The sequence below is a fragment of the Sorex araneus genome, chromosome 4 (assembly GCF_027595985.1).
Source record: "Sorex araneus isolate mSorAra2 chromosome 4, mSorAra2.pri, whole genome shotgun sequence".
NCBI classification, from domain to species: Eukaryota; Metazoa; Chordata; class Mammalia; order Eulipotyphla; family Soricidae; genus Sorex; species Sorex araneus.
Genome location: NC_073305.1, coordinates 88,329,610 through 88,353,914, shown reverse-complemented (window position 1 = coordinate 88,353,914; position 24,305 = coordinate 88,329,610). Strand labels below are relative to the sequence as shown.

Genomic DNA, 24,305 nt, shown 5'->3' with positions numbered 1-24,305 from the left:
AAACCTGGCCTAACATTTTGAATAGGGTATTCCTTGAGTAAGTGGCATCAAATGATGCACTGGAAACATTAGATAAAAATGAGAGAGGAAAGCCAATACTTGGAATAGCAGGACTTTCAGGCAGGGGAGTAAGTATAATACATTTGAGGAGTTTGGAGAAAACTGACTTTGCATGAGGATATAATGGTAGACAGAAATCCAATAGTTAATAAGCCAGAGGATTTTGGATATTTTTCCTGAGGAAATGCAAAGTTGTTGAATTTTCTGCAAGGGGATTACTTTATTATGTTTGAAAATACCACTTTGGCTATAGTGTGGATGGCTTGAAGGGAAGCAAGACTGAAAACAAGGAGACTATTTAGGAAGATTTGGCAATAGTCAGGTAAGGGTGTTAGTGACTTGGGCCAGACTGGTACCAATGCAAAGAAATGACAGATCTTTGATAAATGGACATGGTGAATAATCAGATATGAATACAGGAGTGCGTGGTGGAGAGGGAGAGTAAGTAAGGATCCTAGATTATTTTTAATTTTTAATTTTTATTGAATCACATGAAATACACAATTACAAAGTTGTTCATGATTGGGTTTCAGTCATACAGTGTTCCAACACCTGTCCCTACAGCAGTGTAAATTTCCCACCATCACCCGATTTACCTTTTTTAAAGAAGCTCATGAGACAGTCAGGAATGTATAGGCTAATCTACCAGATATGGTTTTGATCTTAGAGGAGTCTGACAGATCTGGAGCACTTTAATCTTCAGGATTGGCAGATCTTTCACTTGGAAAAAAGAATGAGGAGAAACAGCCAAAGAACTTTGAGAAAACTCAAACTCAATGAGAAAGGAGCACTCTAGTAGGAGTTATTGGTCAAATATAAGGAATCATTTTGAAAGGTCAAACACTAGCAAATGTCTAAAAAACTGTGACTCGGATTCATTTATGACCTTGACAAAAGCACTTCCGTGGAAGGTCAAACAGATTTAGTTGAGGAGAAAATGAGAAACAGTAACTAGAGGCAGCAAGTCCAGATCTATATAATACAACTGGGACATTTGCCTATACAGTAGAAAGAAACTCAGTGTTATGGCTGGGAAGACAACACAAAGGACGGAGCACATGTTTTTCAAGCAGAAACCCTGGATTCAATCCCTGGCAACATATAGCCTCACCATAGTACTAGAAACAAATTTTGAGCATGATCTTGGGTATAATACATGAGCACTGTCGGCTGCACCCCCATCAAAGAAAACCAACAAAAATTGCAATAATTGGAGTACAATAGGATCTAAATTGAGTTTTGTTATATTTATGAAAATGGGTTTTGTGTGCCATTGATTGGTGGTGGAGATTCACTGGTAGATACGGAAGGAAGGATATGAAAGAGTTGGGGAGAACTGAGAGAATAGGGTTCCTGAACAGGACACAATGTCTGTCATCCAAATCACTAGCAGAGTCGGCTCTGAGGAGTGGAGTTGTTCTGAAAAAGGACAGGTTGGGGATTTCATCCAGATAGATTTGTAGGTGGTATTGGAACATTAAGTAGATTTTGATGATTTTTATTATCTTATGAATAAATCCCTTCTCTCAGTTGTTAAGTATTCAAGCATTTTTAAATCCTTGCTATTCAAGGTGCAGAACTCACACCAGCAACGTTTTCACTATCTGTGAATTTCTTAGAAAGACAGAATCTCAGACCTTCCTTATCAGAATTAATATTTAACTTAGTAATTACTAGGCACTTGAAATTTGAGAAGCAGCATTCTGAATGGCTTCCTGGTGGCTGTAATAACTGATAATCAACTGACTTATCAGAGCTGTAATCTATAACATATTAATATACTGTGGGAACTAAGGTATTTATCACCCATGTTCTTACAAATATAAAATCTATTTTATGTTTAGCACTTGTCGTTGCTAGAAAAGTGTTAACTTTTGCTGTAATAGACAATTTGAATAATGAAAAGCAAAAAATCACAAAACTTTTATCTTTTTATTTTACTGTGTTGTCAGTGTTTCTATCTTTCATTCGATGTCTATTTACTGAGTATCTACTACTAGTTAAGCATTGTTTTGATTCTTGGGTTACAGTAATTAACAAGAAAAAAATCCTACCCTTGAGGTTTCTTTTCCCTCCTAACTTAGTTCAGATCTGTGGTTTGTCATTATAATACTTACTGACATACTCCCTTTAACTTTCTTGTCTTCTGAATTCCTCTTAATCAAAGTTGATTGGTTCATTTACTTCTTCTATTACAAACAAATATTGATCATTTACTTGGTGCCAAACACAGTTTATTTAGAATTCATTATTTAGAATTCACCAGTGATCAAAATAAATAATGACACCATCTGTCATTGTGCTTACAGTTGATCTCAGTCTATGTCACATGGAAGGGAAAGCTGGTGAAGGAGAAATGGAAACCAACAATGGAAACAAATAAATTAGACACCTTGCAAAATTCTCTCAGCAACTAAATCCAACACTCTGACTTTGCCACAGCTGTATATTTTGAGAAAAATATACAAACATGTTGATAGGCTGCAATCTGGCCACTGACCCCCAGTGGGCCTTCTGGTCTGCATGGCATTCCTAGCCCCTCATCTTACTTCTTGATGACAACTTGATGAATCCACCTCTTTCTTCAGACCATACCACCAAGGACATCTATTCCAATCTGCTAATAACTTACATCATACTTTTTATGTCAGGCTCTTTGAAGAACTCTAAATTCTTCTTTATGTACTCCCTAAGAACAAGGCTATTTCTTCTAAATTACAACTTTCATCATGATATGTCTGTTTAAAAAATAAAATTCAGAGACCAGAGAGATATTGTACAAGTATCTCTTACATAGTGGGTTTTTTGGGGTTTTTTGTTTGTTTGTTTGTTTGTTTGTTTGTTTGTTGCAGATGGCTGACACCAGTTCTGCCTCTAAGTGTCTCCAGGAGTGATTCCTTCCTACAGAGCCAGGAGGAAGCCCTAAGGACCAGTGGATATGACCCCAAAAGAAAAAGATAAGAAGAAATAATAAAATAAAATCTAATGTGTGCATCCCCATTGCTTGCAGGGTATAGGCTAAGATCCTCAATATACAATACAACCTACTCTCCAGAGTTCCTTTTCTACCCATGTTCTATGCCACTCCCTCTATTATTTCCAGCACATCAGCCATAGAAATAGTTGAATACTAGAATAAGGTAGTTACTCTGTACATGCTATTTTCATTGAGATATCATATTTTCTATTTGGACATTTACTCTTCCTTTTTTTTTCATACTACTACTTCAAATTATAGGCTATTGAAGAAGTAACTCAGCACTCTTTCAGTAGAATTGAAGTGGACTTGAAGACAACACTAAGTTGGTTCCAACAGCTACTTCTTGAGGACTCTTGTCCTCTTTATAAACACTGACATAAAACTGATCTGAACACACTGAGACTTGAGTTGAATGCTCTTATTACTGGTGTCAAGGAAGTGGAATTAAGAAGGATCACTTGGAATGTTCCTCTGTTATCTTCATGCAAACCATACAGTAAAGAACTTTAATTTACTTCAAGCTCATTCTGGGCTGATGCTCTGAAAATGAGAGCAAATGATTTGTTTCTAATCAAATTCCTTTCTCCTACTAAAAGCCTGGCTGGAAATAAAATTGAAGTGGTAATTTAAAAGTCCTCATTGCAAAAAAATAAAATACACTTTGTAACAATATATGGGGACTGATATTAATGAGACTTGTGGTAACCATTTCATGATATATTAATATTGAATCACTTTTAGAAATCTGAAACGATTATAATGTTATATGTCAATGATAACTTCAACTTTTTAGAAGGGGGAACAGGAAAGTGGCAATTGAGATGATATCCAATGAGTTGAAAGGGGTCAGGAAAACTAAAGCCAATACAAGTAGAATCATAGAGTTGCCATGATATCAGAGAAGGTCCAGTGCAGGTGGTCAGCCAGAGTGAGAGTTCCTTCCATGACATGCAGTTCCAGAGCTTTATTTACTTATTTATTCACTTAGGTTTGAAGGCCACTCCCACTCTGCTCAGGGCTTCCTCCTAACTGCACTCAGGGATCACTCCTAGTAGGCCCAGAAGACCATACGGGTGCCAGGGACCAAACCCAGGCTGGCCATGAGCAAGGCAAGAACCCTTCCTGCTGTACTATCTTTCCAGCCGCCCCCCCTAACCCTCCACCCCCCACCTCGAGTTGCTCTTAGCTAGATCCTTTGAAGCATAGGAAACCGGCTCCTTTTCATCATTGAGTCCATTTTTATCATTAGGCCACAGGTGTTATCAGTTTTTCTTCCTTATTTTTAATTTATTTCTCTAAAATTTCTATCCACACAACCTGATTTTTGACACCTTAGGCAAAATAAATAAATAAATAAATCACTGTATCACTGTCATCCCAGTTTTTCATCAATTTGCTCAAGTGGACCCAGTAATGTCTCCATTCATCCTAGCCCTGAGATTTTAGCAGCCTTTCTTTACTCGTCCTTCCCAATGGTGCCGCATTAGAGGCCCTTCAGGGTCAGGGGAAAGAGACCCATCATTGTTAACTGTTTTTGACATATGAATACGTCACAGGAGTTTGCCAGGCTATTGTAGCTGAATTCCCTCTCTGTACAACAACCCCCAAACATTTCCATTATGGGGTCTCTTAAATCTGCTTGTTCTCAGAGGGCTCTGATAGAATAATCACAACATCTAAAGTTCTCTTCACTCTAATCTTCTTCAGGATGCAGAATAATTAATTGCTCGACTATCAGAGTGCAAACAGTGCTCCTCACATGATATGACTAATACGTGATTAGAATATTTACTTTCCACAACAGATTTTTCTGTGGCATACCCTCATATCAGGTCACCTTTTTTAGCTTCCACTTAACATTCTCGGTATCTATTAAAAGTTTCTGGTCCATCAGAATGCTCTGATATTTTTTAATATGACGTCCTACCAGAATTGACATTTTCGCAACTTGCAGATGTTCCGCTTACACCTTCCCAGGGCCCACTGAACACCCAGGGATCCAGCAGGAATTTCAGTCTAGTGAGCTCTAACTGTTAAGGTCGGTGCCCTCGGTGAAGTTCCCAGAGAAAGCACCTCTTCCTCCTAAACATGTGTTCCTCTGCTAAAGAACAGTCTATTTATAAACTCAACCATCTCCAAGGACCAGGCTATTTACCCTTCCACGAGCTCATTTGTAGCAGTCTTTCCTCCTTCTCACCAAGGACATGCGCTCTAATCTCTGCTTCTAATAATTAAATACCCTCTAAATTAATTTTCTTTGCTCACACCCAATTTAACAAGGGCTGGGCATTTTTCCCCCCTTTTCTCTCTCTTTTTTAAACAACTGAGCAGGTCCAGCAACCCAATCCCTGTCCCCCACCCGGAGCCCCGCCCTCTGCCCCCAAGTGCCCTGGAGCTGAAGACCAAAGAGGGAGAGGAGCTTCTTGCTGGGAGCCCAGCCCCGCTGCCTTATCCGGAGGGACTGCAAAGACTCACTAAGAACTGTCCTGACTCTGCAGGTGGCCGCCGGTGCTTGCCCGCGGGGTTTCCCTTCTCCCTCTCTTTCTCTCTCATAGATTGCTTCCCCGCAAGGAACCGGCTGCTGCAACTTCACCAGCACAAGGCTGGGAGGCCGCTTCACACGGGAGGGTAAGGAGCTCTGGGCCAGGCTGGACCATTTCTGCCTTCTACTTCTGGGGTGCAGGCCGGGGTGTAGGGGCTGGAAGAGACTGGGGTGGAGGGGATGCTCTACGGGGCTGGGGGTCAGATCGCTCACGACACAAAACTGAGGCTAAGGACCGGAGAGCATTTTCCCGAAATGAGAGGAGAGCTAGGCGGGGAGAGTGACTTGGAAAAGCGAGATTGTTTGTCTTTTTCAAAAAGCAGCTTTATAGTCTCTAAAGCTTTGCTGCTTCTGTTTTCTAGAGAAAAGAGGGAAAACGTGGAATGCTTCCCTTTGATTTGCAAAGTTTCGAATGCCATCCTGATTTTGATCAAAAGCAGGTGAACACTTAACCCTTGATAAGCTTCTCCCCTGCCTCCCCCACCCTCCCAAAGAGAAAAAAAAAACGATTTACCCATTGAATGATCAGAAATAGAAGTGATAACCATCAAAATTGAAATTTCACCTGCAACAGAACAAATCTCAAACCGTGTGAAACACATCCCGGCTCTAAATCTGTACTTCTATGTATACTGACATAGGTTTTGTTACAAAGAGCATGCTGGAAATAAAATGGTGAAGTGGAAACACCCCCTCAGTCCCTTCTCCTTAAGTTGGACTTAACTTAAAATGGCAAGCGGCACAGGCTGGAGTGTTTCTATTCCGGGATTGGTGCTGATGAGTGGGGACAGATGCAGCGCCTGGAATGTGGCAGGACCGGGCGCAGGCGCAGCCGATTTGTCCCTTTGGCAAAGGAGGGGGTCAGGGATCCCAACTCGTTCTGGCAGGGGGGTGACTGACACCTCAGCACACATGGCTTTGCAGCTCCGGGTGTAGAATCCCTCCCAGGAGAAGGGGAACGAGAGGGACAGGAGAGCAGGAAAACAAGAAGGTTCTTCAATATAAAGGTGACAATTCTTTCCTCTCATCTCAGCTTTTCCTCTGAGACATGTTTCAGGACAAGAGAAACTTGATTTAAGTGAGATGATTTCTCAGAAACGTGTCCATCCATAGAACTGCGTAGAATGTGTTCAGAACGATGGTACCTTGGTCTTGATAACCTTATTCTCAAGTCCAGTGCCTCTATCTATCTTGAGTTATGAACCGTTTTTGAGAATCTCGCCTTCTTAAAAAATTAGATAAGCATGATGTATCTCATAATATTCCAGCAAAAAAATAAATCATGGAATTCATGGACTTAACCTGAAATTAACTCAGAGCAGGGCACCCAGATAGGAGATTAAAATCCACTTTTTAGTGTCAATTGCCCCAAATATTATCACACAGAACATACTGTACTAAAATATGATTTGTAAGCCATGTACCTCAATCAACAAAATGTTTTAAAAATTCTTGTGGAAAAAAATAAAATATGATTTGTAATTTATCTATCTGAATTTCAAGCTTAACTGGACATCTTGTCATTTCATTTGCTAGCCTAGTAACAAAGGCTCAGAGGGCCATCATGCTTCTAGGTAGAAAATTTTTTGTCTTGGTTTTTCTGTAACTAATAATGAGTTGATTCTAGAGTTCTGCAAGGTCACACTGAGGAGAGAGGTGATAGAGGACCAGACTGGACTTTGTGGTAGTAAAAGCAGGATGCTCATTCTTAACTCTGTAAAATTGTGGCACTATAAAGCCCTCATCTTCTATTTTGACTGGTGATTACAATGAAAAGTTCAAAGGCTGTATATCGAAACTGGAGAGATAGTGCAGTGGGTAGGTGTTGTCCTAGCACACAGTCAACTGGGTTCAAGCTCTAGCACCACCTTTGGCCCACCAGAAGTGAGCCCTGAGCACAGCCAAGTGTGGCCCCAAAAACAATAAAATAAAATAAAATAGTGAAATGATGGATGTTTTGCCATAGATCTCTCAGATGGTTAGAGTGAAATGAACACCAAAGCTCTTTTTGTTGTTGTTGTTCTGTGGCAACCCAAGACATTGGTCTTAAAAACTACATTTCTACCCTTCCACCTTGCAATCCTCTCTTCTCTCTCTCTCTCTCTCTCTCTCTCTCTCTCTCTCTCTCTCTCTCTCTCTCTCTCACACACACACACACACACACAGACACACACACACAGACACACACGCATGCATGCACACACTGCATGCGCACACGCACACATGAACATGATGAGGAAAGAGAAAGAGTTATGTTTCTAAAATATTCATCAGAACCCAAACCAAAGGCTTTAGCTTGGGATCCTTATACTGTCTGTCCAGTTTGAACAATAATTAGCTTCATGCATAGAGTCTGAATACTTTATCGATAAAAGCCAGGACTATGCTAAGTTGAACCAACAAAATGGATAATTGTTTTTAAACAAAATGTGATTATTTCACTTTGAACTCATCACAGGAGTCCACTTGGTTCTCTGACAAATCAACTCAGTAAAAGCTTCCGTGACTTGTTCTGTTTCCTAATAATTGGTTTTTGTAGCCTTGTTCCCAGTGGGATAACAAAATCCATAGGCCGCTTGTTCCCAAACAGGGTTATTTTACATCCAAAGAGTAACTCTTCTATTTTAGTGTTTGAAGCTATAGAAAACTGTTTCATGTACTCCTTGTCCATGTTTGCTGTGATAAACCTCAGTCCCACTTCACTTGGTCTCTTCCTAATGACAGGGACAACCATGGGAACCTACCTTGGACGTATGGAAGGAATATAGGGGCCAGGGTTGAATCTGGGTTGATTTTATTCCACAATACATTACATATGTGTGACCTTAGTCACAGTTTTAAAATTTTTCTAGACTTTAAGGGCTGCCCTTGTAAAATGAACATAATATAAATCACCTTTCAGAATTTTAGGAATGTTTAAATTGAGAAATATGTGAAGTTAACCCAGAACTTAACCCAAGGCTTAGAGCATAGAAAACCCTCAACTAATAATGAGCTAGCCAGTTATTTATTATTCTAGCTATGAATGGAGGTCACAGGTTACATTTAATACATAAAGTAAACCATGCTTGGTAATTTATAGTTATGGCTTGATTATAAATGTAGCACTGTAGTACTGTCATAGCACTGTCATCCCATTGTTCATCGATTTGCTCAAGTGGGCACCAGTAATGTCTCCATTGTGAGACTTGTTGTGACTGCTTTTGGCATATCGAATACACCATGGGTAGCTTGCCAGGCTCTTCCTTGCGGGCAAGATACTCTCAGGAGCTTGCCGAGCTCACCGAGAGGGATGGAGGAATCGAACCCTGGTCGTGCACATGCAAGGCAAATGCCCTATCCACTGTGTTATTGCTCCAGTTCATTATAAATGTAATTCACTTAAATTTGTCAAATGGTGGAAAGGGTCCACATTACATAAGGGTCCGTCCAGATTATGTAAGTATTCACATGAAATACCATCCTAGAAATGACCCAACAGTCACTATCTGCAGTGGGGGAAGGAAGAGAACATGGGATAGTATCTCAGTTTCCCTTCTCCCCAGCTTGAGAGAGAGAGAGAGAGAGAGAGGGGATTGTTGTTCATGGGGCCAAAGAGATAGTACAGTGGGTATGGTACCACATATGGCTGCAGGGGCACTGCCCTGAATGATTCCTGAACGCAGAGCCAGAAATAGACCCTGAGCACATCCAGGTGTGCCTCCACCCCCTGCCAAAAAAGAAAAAATTAAAAAGCCAGCATCCTTTGTAAAATGGAGGAAGTTTCTGTGGGTTTTGGAACAGATGAAGGGATAACTCTGACAGCACAGGGAACCTTGCCTTTCACTGCCCTTTGCATCCTTTGCAGTTTCTTTCCCCCAAAAAGGGAAGTGACAGGAAGGAGGGAGTGCCTCCAAATAACTGCTCATCCCATTACACAACCTCAGCTGCTGTGGGGACACCTGCTCCTCTTTCCAGGGTGTCTTGCCATGGGAAGGACCATGTAAACACTTCGAGCCGCTCACAGTCTCAGTGGAAGCCTGCAAAGTTTTCCCTCTCTTTGATCCCAAGAGGGCAATTCATTAGGGCCTCCTGGGTAGGGAATGAAACCCAGCCTGTTGTGCTTGAGGAAGAATAGCAAAGGGTATGGAAAATCTCACACTGGCACAGCTAGGGGACACTCCCATCCATTCCCAGGAAAACCATCCCTCAGGTATGATAACCATGGTGACTGCCTCAGCTACCTGGCGTGGGAGTCCCTGAGCAGTTGGCAACAAAGCACTCAGTGCTTTTCTTTTTAAAAGAAAAGAAAGGGAAGATAAACTTTCAATAAAGCAACAGTTAATTAAAACCCCTATCTACCTTCGGCTAATGCAGAATTTAATCAATTAAAATGGAGTCCTTCAAAATGTATGTATCCTTTACCACCCAGGCTACAGTTTGGACTATTAGTGAGTGGATATACACAAGTGTACACCTTTTTAGATCCCCATTGTGGCCGCCGTTACTGATGATTTCCAGCAAGACCCAGAGGACATAGTGAGTGACTTCTCACATCTAACTACTTACAATTATTTCATCTTTGTAAATGTCTAATTCCTCCATAACCTCCTTCAAGTAGTCCACACAGTCAATCCAGCTCCAGGTGTGAGAAGCCCAATACCATGACCAAATGAGTGAGTGGAAATGATAAGCAATTGTCCCCTCTTTCCTGGCATACATGTGCTACTTGGGTTATGCCCCCTTTTATTTTTTTCCTACTAATATTTAATATTGCTCTAAAATTTAGGGTTAAGGAAATTAAAATAAGAAGTGTAAATATTGGAAAAGAAATTGCAGACAGGGGCTGGAGCGATAGCACAGCGGGTAGGGCATTTGCCTCGCATGCAGCCAGCCTGGGTTCGATTCCCAGCATCCCATATGGTCCCTTGAGCACTGCCAGGAGTGATTCCTGAGTGCAAAGCCAGGAGTGACCCCTGAGCATCGCCAGGTGTGACCCAAACAGCAAAAAAAAAAAAAAAAAAGCAGACAAATTTACTGAGAAAAAAAAATCATGATATAGAATTTAAAACATCCAATAAAGGATTCCAAATCCATAAGAATCAATAGCAATGATGGGGGCTGGAGTGATAGCACAGCGGGTAGGGCATTTGCCTTGCATGCGGCCAACTCAGGTTCGATTCCCAGCATTCCATATGGTCCCTGAACACTGCCAGGAGTAATTCCTGAGTGCAAAGCCAGGAGTAACTCCTAGCCATTGCCAAGTGTGACCCTTCCCCCTCAAAAAAAGAAATTAATAGCAATGAAAAGAACCAAATTGGGAAACTGAGTACTTATTAGCAGAATGGCATATTGGCAGAATGGCATATATGAGTGTGAATGTGTGTGTATGTGTGTGTGTGTGTCCATGCCCGTGCATACCCAATATGATGTGCCCTTTGTCTGTACTCCCCAGAAAGTCCTCAGTACGAAGGCCCCAGAGCTTCTGTTGCAGGCTTCCCTTTCTTCCTTTGTAAGCACGGAGCCTCAGAGTTTCAAAGCATGCCTCTGAGGTCACAACGTGGATTCGAATTATAGAACCACAAATGGTTTCCTGAGCACAGAACCAGGTGTGGGCCCTGAGCACCACCAGGTGTGGATCAGCCTTCCACCCCCACCAAAAAAAAAAAGCCTAAACAACAACAAAATAGAACCTCTGAGTTTTTGTGACCCGTAACGAGGAAGTCGATCTTCCCTGCAGTATGGCTTAGAACACAAGATGCATGGCCCTTATTCTATCTTCCTTGGTGAGTGGAAAATGTTGCATCATACCTAGTGTTTCTCAGGGGCAAACCTGGCTCTGAGTTTAGTGCTCAGGGTACCATATATTAATACCAAAGGATTTGGATCAGGGCTAGCCATATGCAAAACTAGTGCCTTAAGTCCTGTACTATCTTTTCAGCCTTTGCCTTTATCATTCTTAGGGGCCTCTAGTGTAAGAAAAGCAATAGCGCAGTCCCCAAGTTGGGCTGATGGCAAATGGAGAAGCAGAGTCTCCAATTTGCCAAGTATAAGAACATTTGCCAAGATACAAGGGGCAGTGAAGATCTCTGTAGCTAGAAAATTTTAATAGTGGTTTCAGTTGTACAGATTCATAAACGAGCATGCAAATACACAGTTTATTCGACATCCACCTCCTTTCCCCTTCCCCTTATTTTAACCATTTGTTTCTGTTTGTTTGTCTGGGATCACACCTGGCAGTTCTCAGTACTTACTCCTGGTGGTATTTGGGGGACCATATGCAGTGCCAGTGATTAACTTTGGTAGGCAGCATATATAGCATGTACCTACACCCCTTCACTATCTCTCTGGCCCTACCCATTGATTTTCACATGTACATAACACGATAGACATTGATATTCGAAGCATACATTTTACATAGATCCCATAATTTTATACTTTATTGAGGAAAAAATTTCAGAATTGTTGCAACTCACTTTCTATGAGATAAAACTAAGCCTTTCAAGTGATATTTGCTACTGTTCTATAATTACCATATAACCAGGTCAGAGACATATCTGGAAGGAAGTTATGCTCACCACTAGACCACCAACATTGCCTGTGGTTAGTTCTTTTGAAAAAGCTTTCTTGGAAACATAGCTCTGTGGATCAGTCTTAATTGATAATATATATCTGCATGGCGGGGGGGGGCTGCTTAAGGGGACTTGGGAGCCACTTTCAGTGATTCTTAGCCCATAGACTTGGTGACTGAAAGTTATGGCCCATGGATGTGGTGCTGCTTGGACTCTGCAGTGCTTGGGGGCTCTCAGGGCCACACTTAAAGATGCTTAGGAGAGGCTGGAGCAATAGCACAGCGGGTAGGGCATTTGCCTTGCACGCAGCCTACCTGGATTCGACTCCCAGCATCCCGTATGGTCCCCTGAGCACTGCCAGGAGTAATTGCTGAGTGCAGAGCCAGGAGTAAGCCCTGTGCATCGCCGGGAGTGACCCAAAAAGAAAAATAAAAGATGCTCAGGAAATGTGAGTGCTGGGAAATAAACAAGGACCGGGGACTTTTCTGACATGTGTACTAACCCCTGGAAAATCTCTTAGACCTTGATAATATAAAGCTCTCCAGAATTTATACTTGATCATGAAATGATCTGTCAATAAAATGTGCATTTAGTTGAATGTAAGTCTTGAAGTCTTTTTTATGAGGGCCAATCTATCATTTCCATTAAAAAGTTATTATCTTGTGAAGAAGAAAATATCTTCAACGTAACATTTCAAAGCCCAAAGTTAATAAAAACACTGTGGTTTTGTCTGTTTTTTAGCAAGCTCTTGCCTGTGACTGTGTTTTCCAACATGGCCCCCAAAAAGAAGACTGTCAAAAAGAACAAGGGAGAGATCAATGAGATGACGATAATTGTAGAAGACAGCCCCCTAAGCAAACTGAATGCTTTGAATGGACTTCTTGAGGGAGGCAATGGCCTTAGCTGCATTTCTTCTGAGTTAACAGATGCTTCTTATTGCCCCAACCTCTTGGAAGGGTTAAGTAAAATGCGGCAGGAGAGCTTCCTTTGTGACTTAGTCATTGGCACCAAAACCAAATCCTTTGATGTTCACAAGTCAGTGATGGCTTCATGCAGTGAGTACTTTTACAACATCCTGAAAAAAGATCCATCTACTCAAAGGGTAGACCTCAATGATATCTCACCATTGGGCCTGGCTACTGTCATTGCATATGCCTACACAGGAAAACTGACTCTCTCCTTATATACAATAGGAAGCATTATTTCTGCTGCTGTTTATCTTCAGATTCACACCCTTGTAAAGATGTGCAGTGATTTTCTGATACGAGAAATGAGCATTGAGAACTGCATGTATATTGCCAACATTGCCGAAACATACTCTCTAAAAAACGCCAAAGCAGCAGCCCAGAAATTTATCCGGGATAACTTCCTCGAGTTCTCAGAATCAGATAAGTTTATGAAACTTACATTTGAGCAAATTAATGAACTTCTTATAGATGATGACCTACAGTTGCCTTCTGAAATAGTAGCATTCCAGATTGCAATGAAATGGCTAGAATTTGACCAAAAGAGATTGAAACATGCTGCAGATCTCCTAAGTAATATTCGCTTTGGTACCATCTCTGCACAAGACCTGGTCAATTATGTTCAGTCTGTACCAAGAATGATGCAAGATGCTGATTGTCACAAACTTCTTGTAGATGCTATGAACTATCATTTACTTCCATATCATCAAAACACATTGCAATCTAGACGCACAAGAATTCGAGGGGCCTGTCGCGTCCTTGTCACTGTCGGAGGACGCCCTGGACTTACTGAGAAGTCCCTTAGTAGAGACGTACTGTATAAAGATCCTGAAAATGGATGGAGCAAGCTTACAGAAATGCCAGCCAAGAGTTTTAATCAGTGTGTGGCTGTAATGGATGGATTTCTTTATGTGGCTGGTGGAGAAGACCAGAATGATGCAAGAAATCAAGCCAAGCATGCAGTCAACAATTTCTGCAGGTATTTGATCCTTTTGTTAGAAACTGAAATGGTTCAATATTATAAAATTTCCCTGACAGCCATACTCTTAGTTTTATTGTCTCAGAAAATCACTAATAATAATGCCACCTTATATATATTTATATATCTATACATTTTAATTATGTAATCTATTCATACATATTAAGTATTCTAGATTTCCAAATTAAGCTTGTGAAGTGAGCAAGGGAAATAGCATCGTTCTGATTTTTGCATGTGAGGATTATGATACCTAGAGAAATTATACCACTACTTTATAAGTGACATTTTTCATTTTCTTATACTCAGGTCCTCTTTACAGCACACTATCTTTCTGAAGATCATAGGTAAAAACTTGATTATTAATATCAAGTGCTAAGAAAAAATTAAAAATACAAATTTGGGGACTGGAGAGATAGTACAGCAGGTAAGGTACTTGCCTTGCATGCTGCTGACCCAGGTTCAATTTCTGGCACCACAAGTGGTCCCGCAAGCCCTGTCAGGAATGATGCCAGAGTGCAGAGCCAGGGGTAAACCCTGAACAGAGCCAAATGTGACCCATAAACCAAAATAAAATACAGAATTTATCTTAAGTGATTGCTACTGAAAACGGTCTAATTCATAGTTTTCAGAAGTCATTAAAATGTAACATTAATTATTTGAAATTGAAACATAAAAATGTTGATATTCGGATGCACTGAAGAGTAAAAACTGGGGCAAAAGATGTAGTACAGGAGGTAGGGTGCTTACTATGCATATGGCCAACCCAGGTTCGATCCCTGGCATCCCATATAGTCCTCTGAGTATGCCAGGAGTGATTCTTTGAGTACATGAGTCAAGAGTAACCCCTGAGCATCACAAGGGTGGCCCGAGACCCATAATAAATAAATAAATGTAGAGAAAAGAATAGTAAATCCTTCAGAAATGTAATTCAAATGTTGTTTTATTGTTGGACATTATAAACTTACCTTGTATCAGAAACCAAAAATGATCCAGAAATGCATACAATATGAATGGGAAATATTCTTTATTATTTTATAATATGAGAGCCCGGCAAGCAACTGAGAGTATCCCACCCATATGGCAGAGCCCAGCAAGCTATCCATGGTGTATTTGATATGCCAAAAACAGTAACAAGTCTCACAATGGAGATGTTACTGGTGCCCACTCGAGCAAATCGATGAGCAACAGGATGACAGTGAGACGGTGATACAGTGATGTATGTATGCCACTTAAATGATTCCAAATCCCTGGGGCTGGAGCAATAGCACATCGGGTAGGGCGTTTGCCTTGCACGAGGCCAACCCGGGTTCGATTCCCAGCATCCTATATGGTCCCCTGAGTACCGCCAGGAGTGATTCCTGAGTGCAGAGCCAGGAGTAACCCCTGTGCATCACCAGGTGTGACCCCCCCCCAAAAAAAAACCAAAAAAAATCCACTTAAAAAAAAAGATTTCAAATACCTGCTTTTTAGTCTTTAACTTAACTATAATGAAATTTTGGTTAAGTAAGACAGAAATGAAGATGAAATCAAAGGATCAAGGTCTGTTTCTACGACCATGTACTATTTTCCACATTTTGGAAACGCACCATCTCTGCAATATTGATTTCAGTGCTTATAACATAATAACCGATATATTGAACACTGTGTGGTGGGGGCAGGGGGGGCTGGAGGGAGAGAGTGAAGATTCCCTACAGAAAAATCTTGAGTACTTGCAAATGCTAGAAAATAGCAACATATCCCAAATCGAGGTTTTATGCTTTGGGACCTGATTTCCATTTGGAAAACTTGCATGAGCGAGTCTCCTTTCCTACTGCAATGGCCAGGAGAAAGGAATGAGGAATAGGGTCTTCAAGAAACGGAGAGAGCCAATCAGTTAAGTCCTATTGTCCTTACGCGGTGAACGTCAGCCTGGGATGGTTGATATCTGAAAAAGACAGAACAACTGACCTGAAAGTGGTGTTCCCTTTAGTTGCCGCCACAACCAACTAGCTTCCCGGCCCTCCCTGCACTTTTTTAGTTCATCAACTCTAAGTTTTGCTCATCAACTCTCCTGAACGACAGAGAACTCACTCTGGAGCTGAGGATCCCCTCCTAGTGGGGTGCTAAGGTTTTATAAGTTGGGGGGGGGGAGGAAAAGGAGAAGGACACACACACACACACACACATCACACATGCGCACACACACACACACAAGTCCATCAATGGGCACATAAAACACCAGCGACTCCAGTCCAGGCGCTGCGCTGGGTCCCGGGTCTCCTCGCCACGACCGCGCCCAGATGCCCACCCGGGTGCCCGGGGCTGCTCACGCGGGTCCCGTCTCTCTGCCGTTCGCAGGTATGACCCCCGCTTCAACACCTGGATCCACCTGGCCAGCATGACGCACAAGCGCACGCACTTCAGCCTGAGCGTGTTCGACGGGCTGCTGTACGCCGTGGGCGGCCGCAACGCCGAGGGCAGCCTGGCATCGGTGGAGTGCTACGTGCCCTCGGCCAACCAGTGGCTGCCCAAGGCGGGCCTGGAGGCGGCGCGCTGCTGCCACGCGAGCGCCGTGGCCGACGGGCGCGTGCTGGTGACGGGCGGCTACCTCGGCGGCGCCTACTCGCGCTCCGTGTGCGCCTACGAGCCGGCCAGCGACTCGTGGCAGGAGCTCCCGGGCCTGCACGCGGCGCGGGGCTGGCACTGCGCGCTGGCGCTGGCCGGCCGCGTGTACGTGATGGGCGGCAGCCAGCTGGGCCCGCGCGGGGAGCGCGTGGACGTGCTGCCCGTGGAGTGCTACAGCCCCGCCAGCCGCCAGTGGAGCCACGCGGCGCCGCTGCCCGTGGGCGTGAGCACGGCGGGCGCCTCGGCGCTGCTCGGCCGCGCCTACCTGCTCGGCGGCTGGAACGAGGGCGAGAAGAAGTACAAGAAGTGCGTGCAGTGCTTCCACCCCGAGCTCAACGAGTGGACCGAGGACGACGAGCTGCCCGAGGCCACCGTGGGTGTGTCCTGCGCCACGCTCGCCATGCCGGGCCACGTGGCCCGGGAATCGCGCGCCAGCTCCGTGTCCTCGGTGCCGGTCAGCATCTGAGGCCAGGTTAGACGCGGGCACCCGCGGGGAGCACCCACGGGGGCTCCGGGCTTAAGGTAGCGGGCAGGAAAGTAGAGCGCATTTGCTGCAATGGTTGCATCTTCCAGTTTTTCGAGGCACACGTCGTGGGATGCTGTGATCTACCTCTGTCGAGTTTTATTTATTTATTTATTATTATTATTATTTTTTTTTCTCTTAAGCAAAGTTCGGGGTCTTTGCCAACGAATGGGGAAAGTGTCTGCAGCGGCCACAGGGTGGCAGGCCGAATGCGTTGTCAGAGTTCTTCCTTTCTGGCCCGTTTCCCAAATAGACAGCACTCACCTCCCGCGCAGGAGAGTTTTCTTTAGTCTACAGGAAGTCCATGAGAGAACAGAGTCCACGGGACAAGAGTCTATTTTTTCTTTTTCTTTCTTTAGAAGTTTGAAAGAATGACTTGAAGGTTGAATTTGAAAACGGAAGTGTGCCTATATCCATAAGGACTTAAAACAATTCAGTACTTGAGTGCAGTTTTCTTTTCCTAGACGTGGTTGAGTAAGGATTTTGAAAGGCAGCCCGAGACAGAGGCCCTAAAGCGCAGAACCAAGTTCGGCTGCAAAATAACAGGAATTTCACCTAGGGATTGTCAACTTGCTACCTCTGGTTTAGCTTAAGTCCCCTCTTTCTCCTCGCAGTAGCCTAAAGTACTCTCGGTCATAGAATCCTGCTCACAAAGAAGGAACTGGTATTTGCTGATGAGATTAAAACATTTTTCTTTTGTTTCTCTTAAAAAGTATTTCCACTTTAACCCTTCAAGTGACTGTCAAAGTAATTGCAAGTGTTATGAGGGCCTGATCCTCTTTCTATTACACAAAGACGGTTAAAGATACTTTTGACTCTGATGGAAGGAAAAATTCCAAACGAAATCAGTCCTTAAAGAGCATTTGCTTGATAGCTTATATAACTTAAAGGTTATGCACCCTCTAGTAGTTGATTAATTTCTCCCTTTATTTTTTGTGATTAAAAATGAAGGAAACAGATTTTGAATTGCTGAATTTGACAATAGCAGGTTTCATGGAGCAGCCGTTGGCAAATATAATGTTTTCTATTTTATATCAACTCTAATTTGTTAACTGAGAAATAATTAACATATATTAGCTTCAATTGTACAAAAAAGATACGACATTTGTATACTTTATGAACTGGTCATCATAGTAAATCCATTAACTAATCAATACATAGTAACAAAATGTTTTCTTATTAAAACTTGGAAGAGCATTTTAACAATTTTCAAAAATGCAGTAAGTCTTGTTAACGCCATGCTATTGTAGTTTCTATGGTATAAATTATATTCTGATTTTTTTAAAATACCATTCACTTCACATAAAAATATAAAATGGCATATGACCATTCTTAAGCTTTTAAATCTTACCTCTTCCAGATTAGCTTTCCTAATTAAAGTATATTCATTCAGCATCATTTTCCATGTCCGCCAAGTTGCAAAAAAAAGGGAATGATTGTAGTAAATGATATGTATTTTCCTTTCTTATAATTTATAATTTTATTCTTTGATAGTTTGTTTTGAAGAGAAAGTGATTTCTCTATTATGGTTTAGTGCAATTGGATTTTTAAAAAATAAAACAACTTATTTGAACGGTAAAACATAAAATTTTGGAAACATACTGTTTTTTTCACTAATCCCCGTGTCTTCTACCTTGTTTTGGTATGTCATTTCTAGAGTTACAATATTTATACTTAAAATATTTGGGGGAACTGTATTATCCCTTATCTATGTTCACTTCTTCGGGAAATTTAATGGTAACACTTGGGTAAAGACTATAAGCATGTATAATACTCTTAGCACCATATGACACTTCAGATATGAGCTATAAATATTATGTTAAGAACAAGACATCGGCTGAGGGTTCGAGAGCGTGACTCGGCAATAGAGCATTTGTCTGACCTATGTGAGGCCCGGGTTTGATCCCTGGCATTGAAAATCTTGAAAAAATATTTTAATGTAAACACTGAACTGTTTCTTACCTACACCAAGCTTGAGGTACATCTCCAAAACCAGAACAAATCTAAAGAAATCTGTTCCCTTGATTCCTTCCCAGGGTAGAAAATAAAACTGAGGGGAAATTAGTTTAATGGAGCAAGTGCAATCATTGGGCCCTTAAACTACCAATTTATCTACTGGTTAATAGATAGTCTTTTGTTCTTGCAAAATAATTGGTAAAAGGAACTTTTCACTCTTATTAAATTATTTTGGCCACATCTTATAAATTTAGGAGATGGCCATAACACCTTTTGCATATTATCCTGAAATAGACTATTTACAAAGCTGTTCGTGATTGCATTTCAGTCATATAATATTCCAACCCATCCCTTCACCAGTGTACATTTCCCAGGACCAGTGTCCCCATGTTCCCTCCCCTCCCATTACCCCCCACCCCCCACCCCCTGCCTGCCAGGTGCTTTTCTTCTCTCTCTTTCTCTCTCTCTCTCTTTCTCTCTCGTTCTCTCTCTCTCTTTCTCTCTCTCTCTCTCTCCTTTTGGGCATTGTGGTTTGCAACGTTGATACTGAAAGATTATCAAAAATGTCCCTTACCTACTTTACCTACTTTTAACCCTCAGATCTTGCCCAGCGTGATCATTCCTGGCTATTATTGTTATACTGGTCTCTTCTCTATCTTACCTACCCTCAGCCTCTCCCACACGTGTGGTTTGTTCCAACCATTGACCGAGACTAGACTATTTTGAGACTTTTTTTTCTCTTTTCTTTTTGGGTCACACCCAGCTATGCACAGGGGTTTTCTCCTGGCTCATGCACTCAGGAATTACTCCTGGTGGTGCTCGGGGGATGCTAGGAATTGAACCTGGGTTGATCTCGTGCAAGCTATTACTCCAGCTCCTGAGGCTTTTTTTTCAAAGTGGTTTATTGTGGATGATAGATAAGAAGTGGGGAAAATAGGCCTAATTCTTTGATGTACACTTGTGTCTCCAATGAGATCTTAGAAGTATCATGAGGTAGAGAACCTAAAGATTGGAATAATATAAAAATCAGTTTTCATATTTTATTCTGGAAGAATAAAGAGAGATGCTGAAATGAGAGAGCCTTTCATCTATCAGAACTTGATGAATAAGCTATGTAAAATCTTGACGGGGCTTTCTAGTGATGAACCTAGTCATGTTAGAGCCGAGCAAATAGTTTGAAATAAACATTTCATATATTTTCTATACCAGAAAACAACAAAGATACACATCTCTAGGCTTAGTGGGTTCTTCAGCTTCAAAAGTTATGTCAGTAAGACAAAGAACAGCATGATGCTGGAAAATTAGTTTCTGATCTATGAAAATGATAGGATAAAAGAATTTAGAGTTATTGCAATATTAATATCGTGGATCATCCTATACTGAGAGTTGAAAGAAGCATATTGAATTAAAACACTAAGTTGCCTTTCATGCATCTGAGAAACATATTGCTTAACCCGACTATAGAAGCCATTGCTAGTGGAAAAATTTGGCCATTTCTTCAGGTTTCCTAACTGAAACATTGCTTCATTTTTATGGTGTCTTAAACTTACATTCAGTTACACTCACAAATCTTAGGATCTAACCTTGCAGTTCCTTTTATTTTCTGAAAGAAGATAACTTTTTTTTGTTATTTTTTGTCATGCCAAAGTCCTGTGATGAAAGTAGCACTGCACTCTAGCACTGTCGTCCTGTTGTTCATCAATTTGCTGGAGTGGACACCAGTAATGTCTCCATTGTGAGACTTGTTGTTACTGTTTTTGGCATATTGAATTCACCACGGGTAGCTTGCCAGGCTCCGCCATGCAGGCAGGATACCCTTGGTAGCTTGCTGAACTCTCCGAGAGGGACAGAGAAATCGAACCCAAGTCAGCTGCATGCAAGGCAAATGCCCTTCCTGCTGTGCTATCGCTCCAGTCCAGTGGACTGGAAGGATGAAAGTATCTGCAATAAATGGCCAAAGGCAACAAAACCAGAGAGTTGGCCTACAGAACTGAGCTTTTGGAAAGGCAGAGGAGAGGTGGGGTCCTTGGGATACTCACTGGTAGAGGGAAGCAGGTACTTACTGTGGTGTTAGGTATGGTGTTGGAACCAATATGCATGAAATTTTCATTAACAGAATTGCCTATCGTGTTACCTCAATCAAAATGGGGGGAGGAGGTAAAGTATCCTATCAGAGAAGTGGCGTGTTACTCAGCAGATAAAATAATTAAACTCTTTTTAATTATTTAATAATAAAATATTTAATAATCAACCTCCTTTTTTTTTGAGAAGGTCAGAGACGTGAAGCAAAAGTTTCCCAGAAGCTAGGCTTTAAGATAGATTGTTTTTTTTTTGGTTTTTTGGGGTTTTTAAAAATTTTTTATTAGTGAATCAGCGCTTGCATTTCAGTCACACATGGTCAAGTGCCCATCCTCCAGCAGTGCCCATTCTCCATCACGATGATCCCAGTATCCCTTTCACTGCCCTCACCCCATCCTCCCCCCACCCCACCCAGCCTTTGTGGCAGGGCATTCCCCTTTGCTTTCTCTCTCTCTTCTTTTGGGTGTTGTGGTTTGCAGTAGAGGTACTAAGTGGCCATCATGTTTGGTCTATAATCTACTTTCAGCTCGCATCTCCCATCCCAAATAGGCCCTCCTAGCACCCTTTACTTGGTGCTCCCTTCTCTATCTGAGCTGCCTTTTCCTCTAGAATGGGAGGCCGGCTTCTAAGCTGTGGAGTAATCCTCCTGGTACTTATCAATACTGTTCTTGAGTGTTAGTCTCCCATTCTGTTACTTTATATTCCACAAATGAGTGCAATCTTTTTAATGTCTTAAGATAGATTGGTTTTAAGTGAAGTTCTATGTGCCAAATTGATTGTTCTTGTTACACTAGTTGCTTTGGGCAACTTCAAATGAGTTTTCTTTTTCCAATCTATTCTGTAAGAAAGTTATAAATAGAAGGTCAGTGATCATTTTGATTGATAAAATTCATGGCAATGATTTTTTTTAATTTATTTTATTGAATCACCAAGTGGAAAGTTACAAAGTTCTCAGTTATACAATGCTCAAACACCCATCCCTTCACCAGTGCCCATATTCCACCACCAATAAAAACAAAAACAAAAACAAAAACAAACCAGTATACATCCCACCCCTCACCCCCCCAACCCCCCCCCGTGCGTGACTGATAATTTCACTTCCTTTTCTCTTTACCTTGATTACATTCCAGATTTCAACACACAACTCACTATTGTTGTTGGAGTTTCAAAACAGACTCACTATTTTTGTTGGAATTTATCCCCCAAGAATACGGCGCTATTGACAAGGAAATATTTGATAATAAATTTTCCACTGATGAGAATGAGGAGATAAAAAGTCGCGCGGCCGCTACTGCGGCCGCGCAGTTTACAATTTCTATATTATAGTAATTAAGTCCAGGGAGATTTAAGTTCGAAAATGATTCATTTCCCTTCCTGGAACAGCATGTAGCAAAAGCTTAGTTCACAGTCTCCATACATGGTTGCAAGCACTTGCTGGAACCCCAAATCCTAAAGCTGTCTCTGGTTCCTGCTCGTTCCACATCCAGCGGCTCTGCAAAGGCATGGCCACCCCAGTCGAATCTCCGGCCCGGGCTGAGACTGCCCCGGTATCCCCTCATGGCAATGATTAGATGAACATGAAATTTTACTAGTGAGAAGGTAAAAATGAAATAATAAGAAAGTGAAATATACTGAATGGTTCTGTGATTTAGTTTGAGCAGAAATTATAGTAACTACTTTTACAAATGTTTGCAAATAGAGATTACCTAGAAATATAAATCTTAAGGAAAAAAACCTTTACTAGTTTTTTGGATATTGACAAATATCTTAAAAATTTAACCAGGTTCATAGGCTAAAGAAAAACTAATAAAATAGCTTCATTTTGTTTTTTTCCCCTGAGCTAGAGAAAAATGAATTTATGTAATCTACTCTGGATAATATTTCTGAATTCTTCTTTGAATGATCTGAATCTTTATACAAGCCACTAATGAGTATGTTTTCTAGCACAAGGCAGCATTCAAAGGAATTGTTTTCCAGTATTTTTTCATTCTAATAAAAGAGATAACATGGTTTCTTAAATATTTTTCATGAGAACTATGAGAATTAAAGTTCCTAAAATATGAAAGATACACCTTTAAGTATATTCTGAGAATAAAGAGCACGTAAATTTCCCTCTGGGGGAATTTGAAATAAAAATATTTGCCTTGGGTACACCTCCCAAATGTATTTATTCAGCAAATTTTTGCAAAAACCTAAGTCATTGCTTAAAACATTCTGTTACTTTATAAGGAGCAACAAATTAAAGTGTATGTAATACTTGCACTTCATCACTATCAATAAAGTTGCATTTAAAACAAGCTAAGTAAATGATCAAATATGGGTATTTTAAACTGTCCTTTCTGTAATTATTGAGCATTTGTTTTTCTCAGTTTCATCTTAATTATGATTCACCTCAAGAAGACACAACTGCAACAACAAAACAAACAAAACACAACTACAACAAGAAAAAGAATTAATAATTACTTGAGAAGCTGTTGCAGTCCTTTGAAGGCCACATAATGAAAAACAGTGTAAAACTTCAGTAGTGACTCTCTTCAAAACTCAACAAAAGCCTACATTCATGACCATTTAGAATTCTTAGGTTCAATGTGGTTTGAGACTAAGGGTAGATTTTAATATTTCCACGGGACCACAGACTGGATTTGCAGTGAAACTATCTGTATGAAATGAAAGTGAATTGCTGCATGGGCAAACACTCATGGTATTTTTCTTTCACCTCACCTTTCAAACAAGTGAAATATATATATGGCCAACATAAAGACATTCAACCTTTGATATGATATAGCAGTTTAAAAATAATACTGCTAAAATCATTTTAGTTATGTGTAAAAATGCTAAGGAGCAACATTAGTTTTAATTATAAATTTCTCTGAACCTTGTTAACTAGGTAAACAGATAGATTGGCCCCAAAAGAAATCAACTGGTACTATATTCCCAGTTTAGAGCATATAAAACAGGTACCCAGAATTTGAGACTTTATGTTAATTGGCACCTTCCTTCCTCCCTCCCTCTCTCGCTCCCTCACTCTCTTCCTCCCTTTCTTCCCTCCTTCCTTTCTTCCTTCTT

At 41.2% G+C, this 24,305-nt stretch overlaps 1 protein-coding gene across 2 annotated transcripts in view; it reads left to right on the top strand.

The window, feature by feature from the left end:
- The first annotated feature begins 5,547 nt into the window (after window positions 1-5,547).
- The window catches only part of KLHL31 (kelch like family member 31), a 30,346-nt gene continuing 11,588 nt past the window's right edge, over window positions 5,548-24,305 (top strand). The window contains exons 1-3 of one of the 2 annotated variants that reach the window (XM_004605864.2): window positions 5,548-5,668; window positions 12,875-14,077; window positions 16,415-17,153. In XM_004605864.2, coding sequence (XP_004605921.1) covers window positions 12,906-14,077; window positions 16,415-17,147 — 1,905 coding nt within the window. In that variant the 5' untranslated portion in view covers window positions 5,548-5,668; window positions 12,875-12,905 and the 3' untranslated portion in view covers window positions 17,148-17,153. Of the gene's footprint in view, window positions 5,669-12,874; window positions 14,078-16,414; window positions 18,733-24,305 lie in introns of those variants that run through there. The other variant, XM_055136393.1, reaches the window with a different exon arrangement.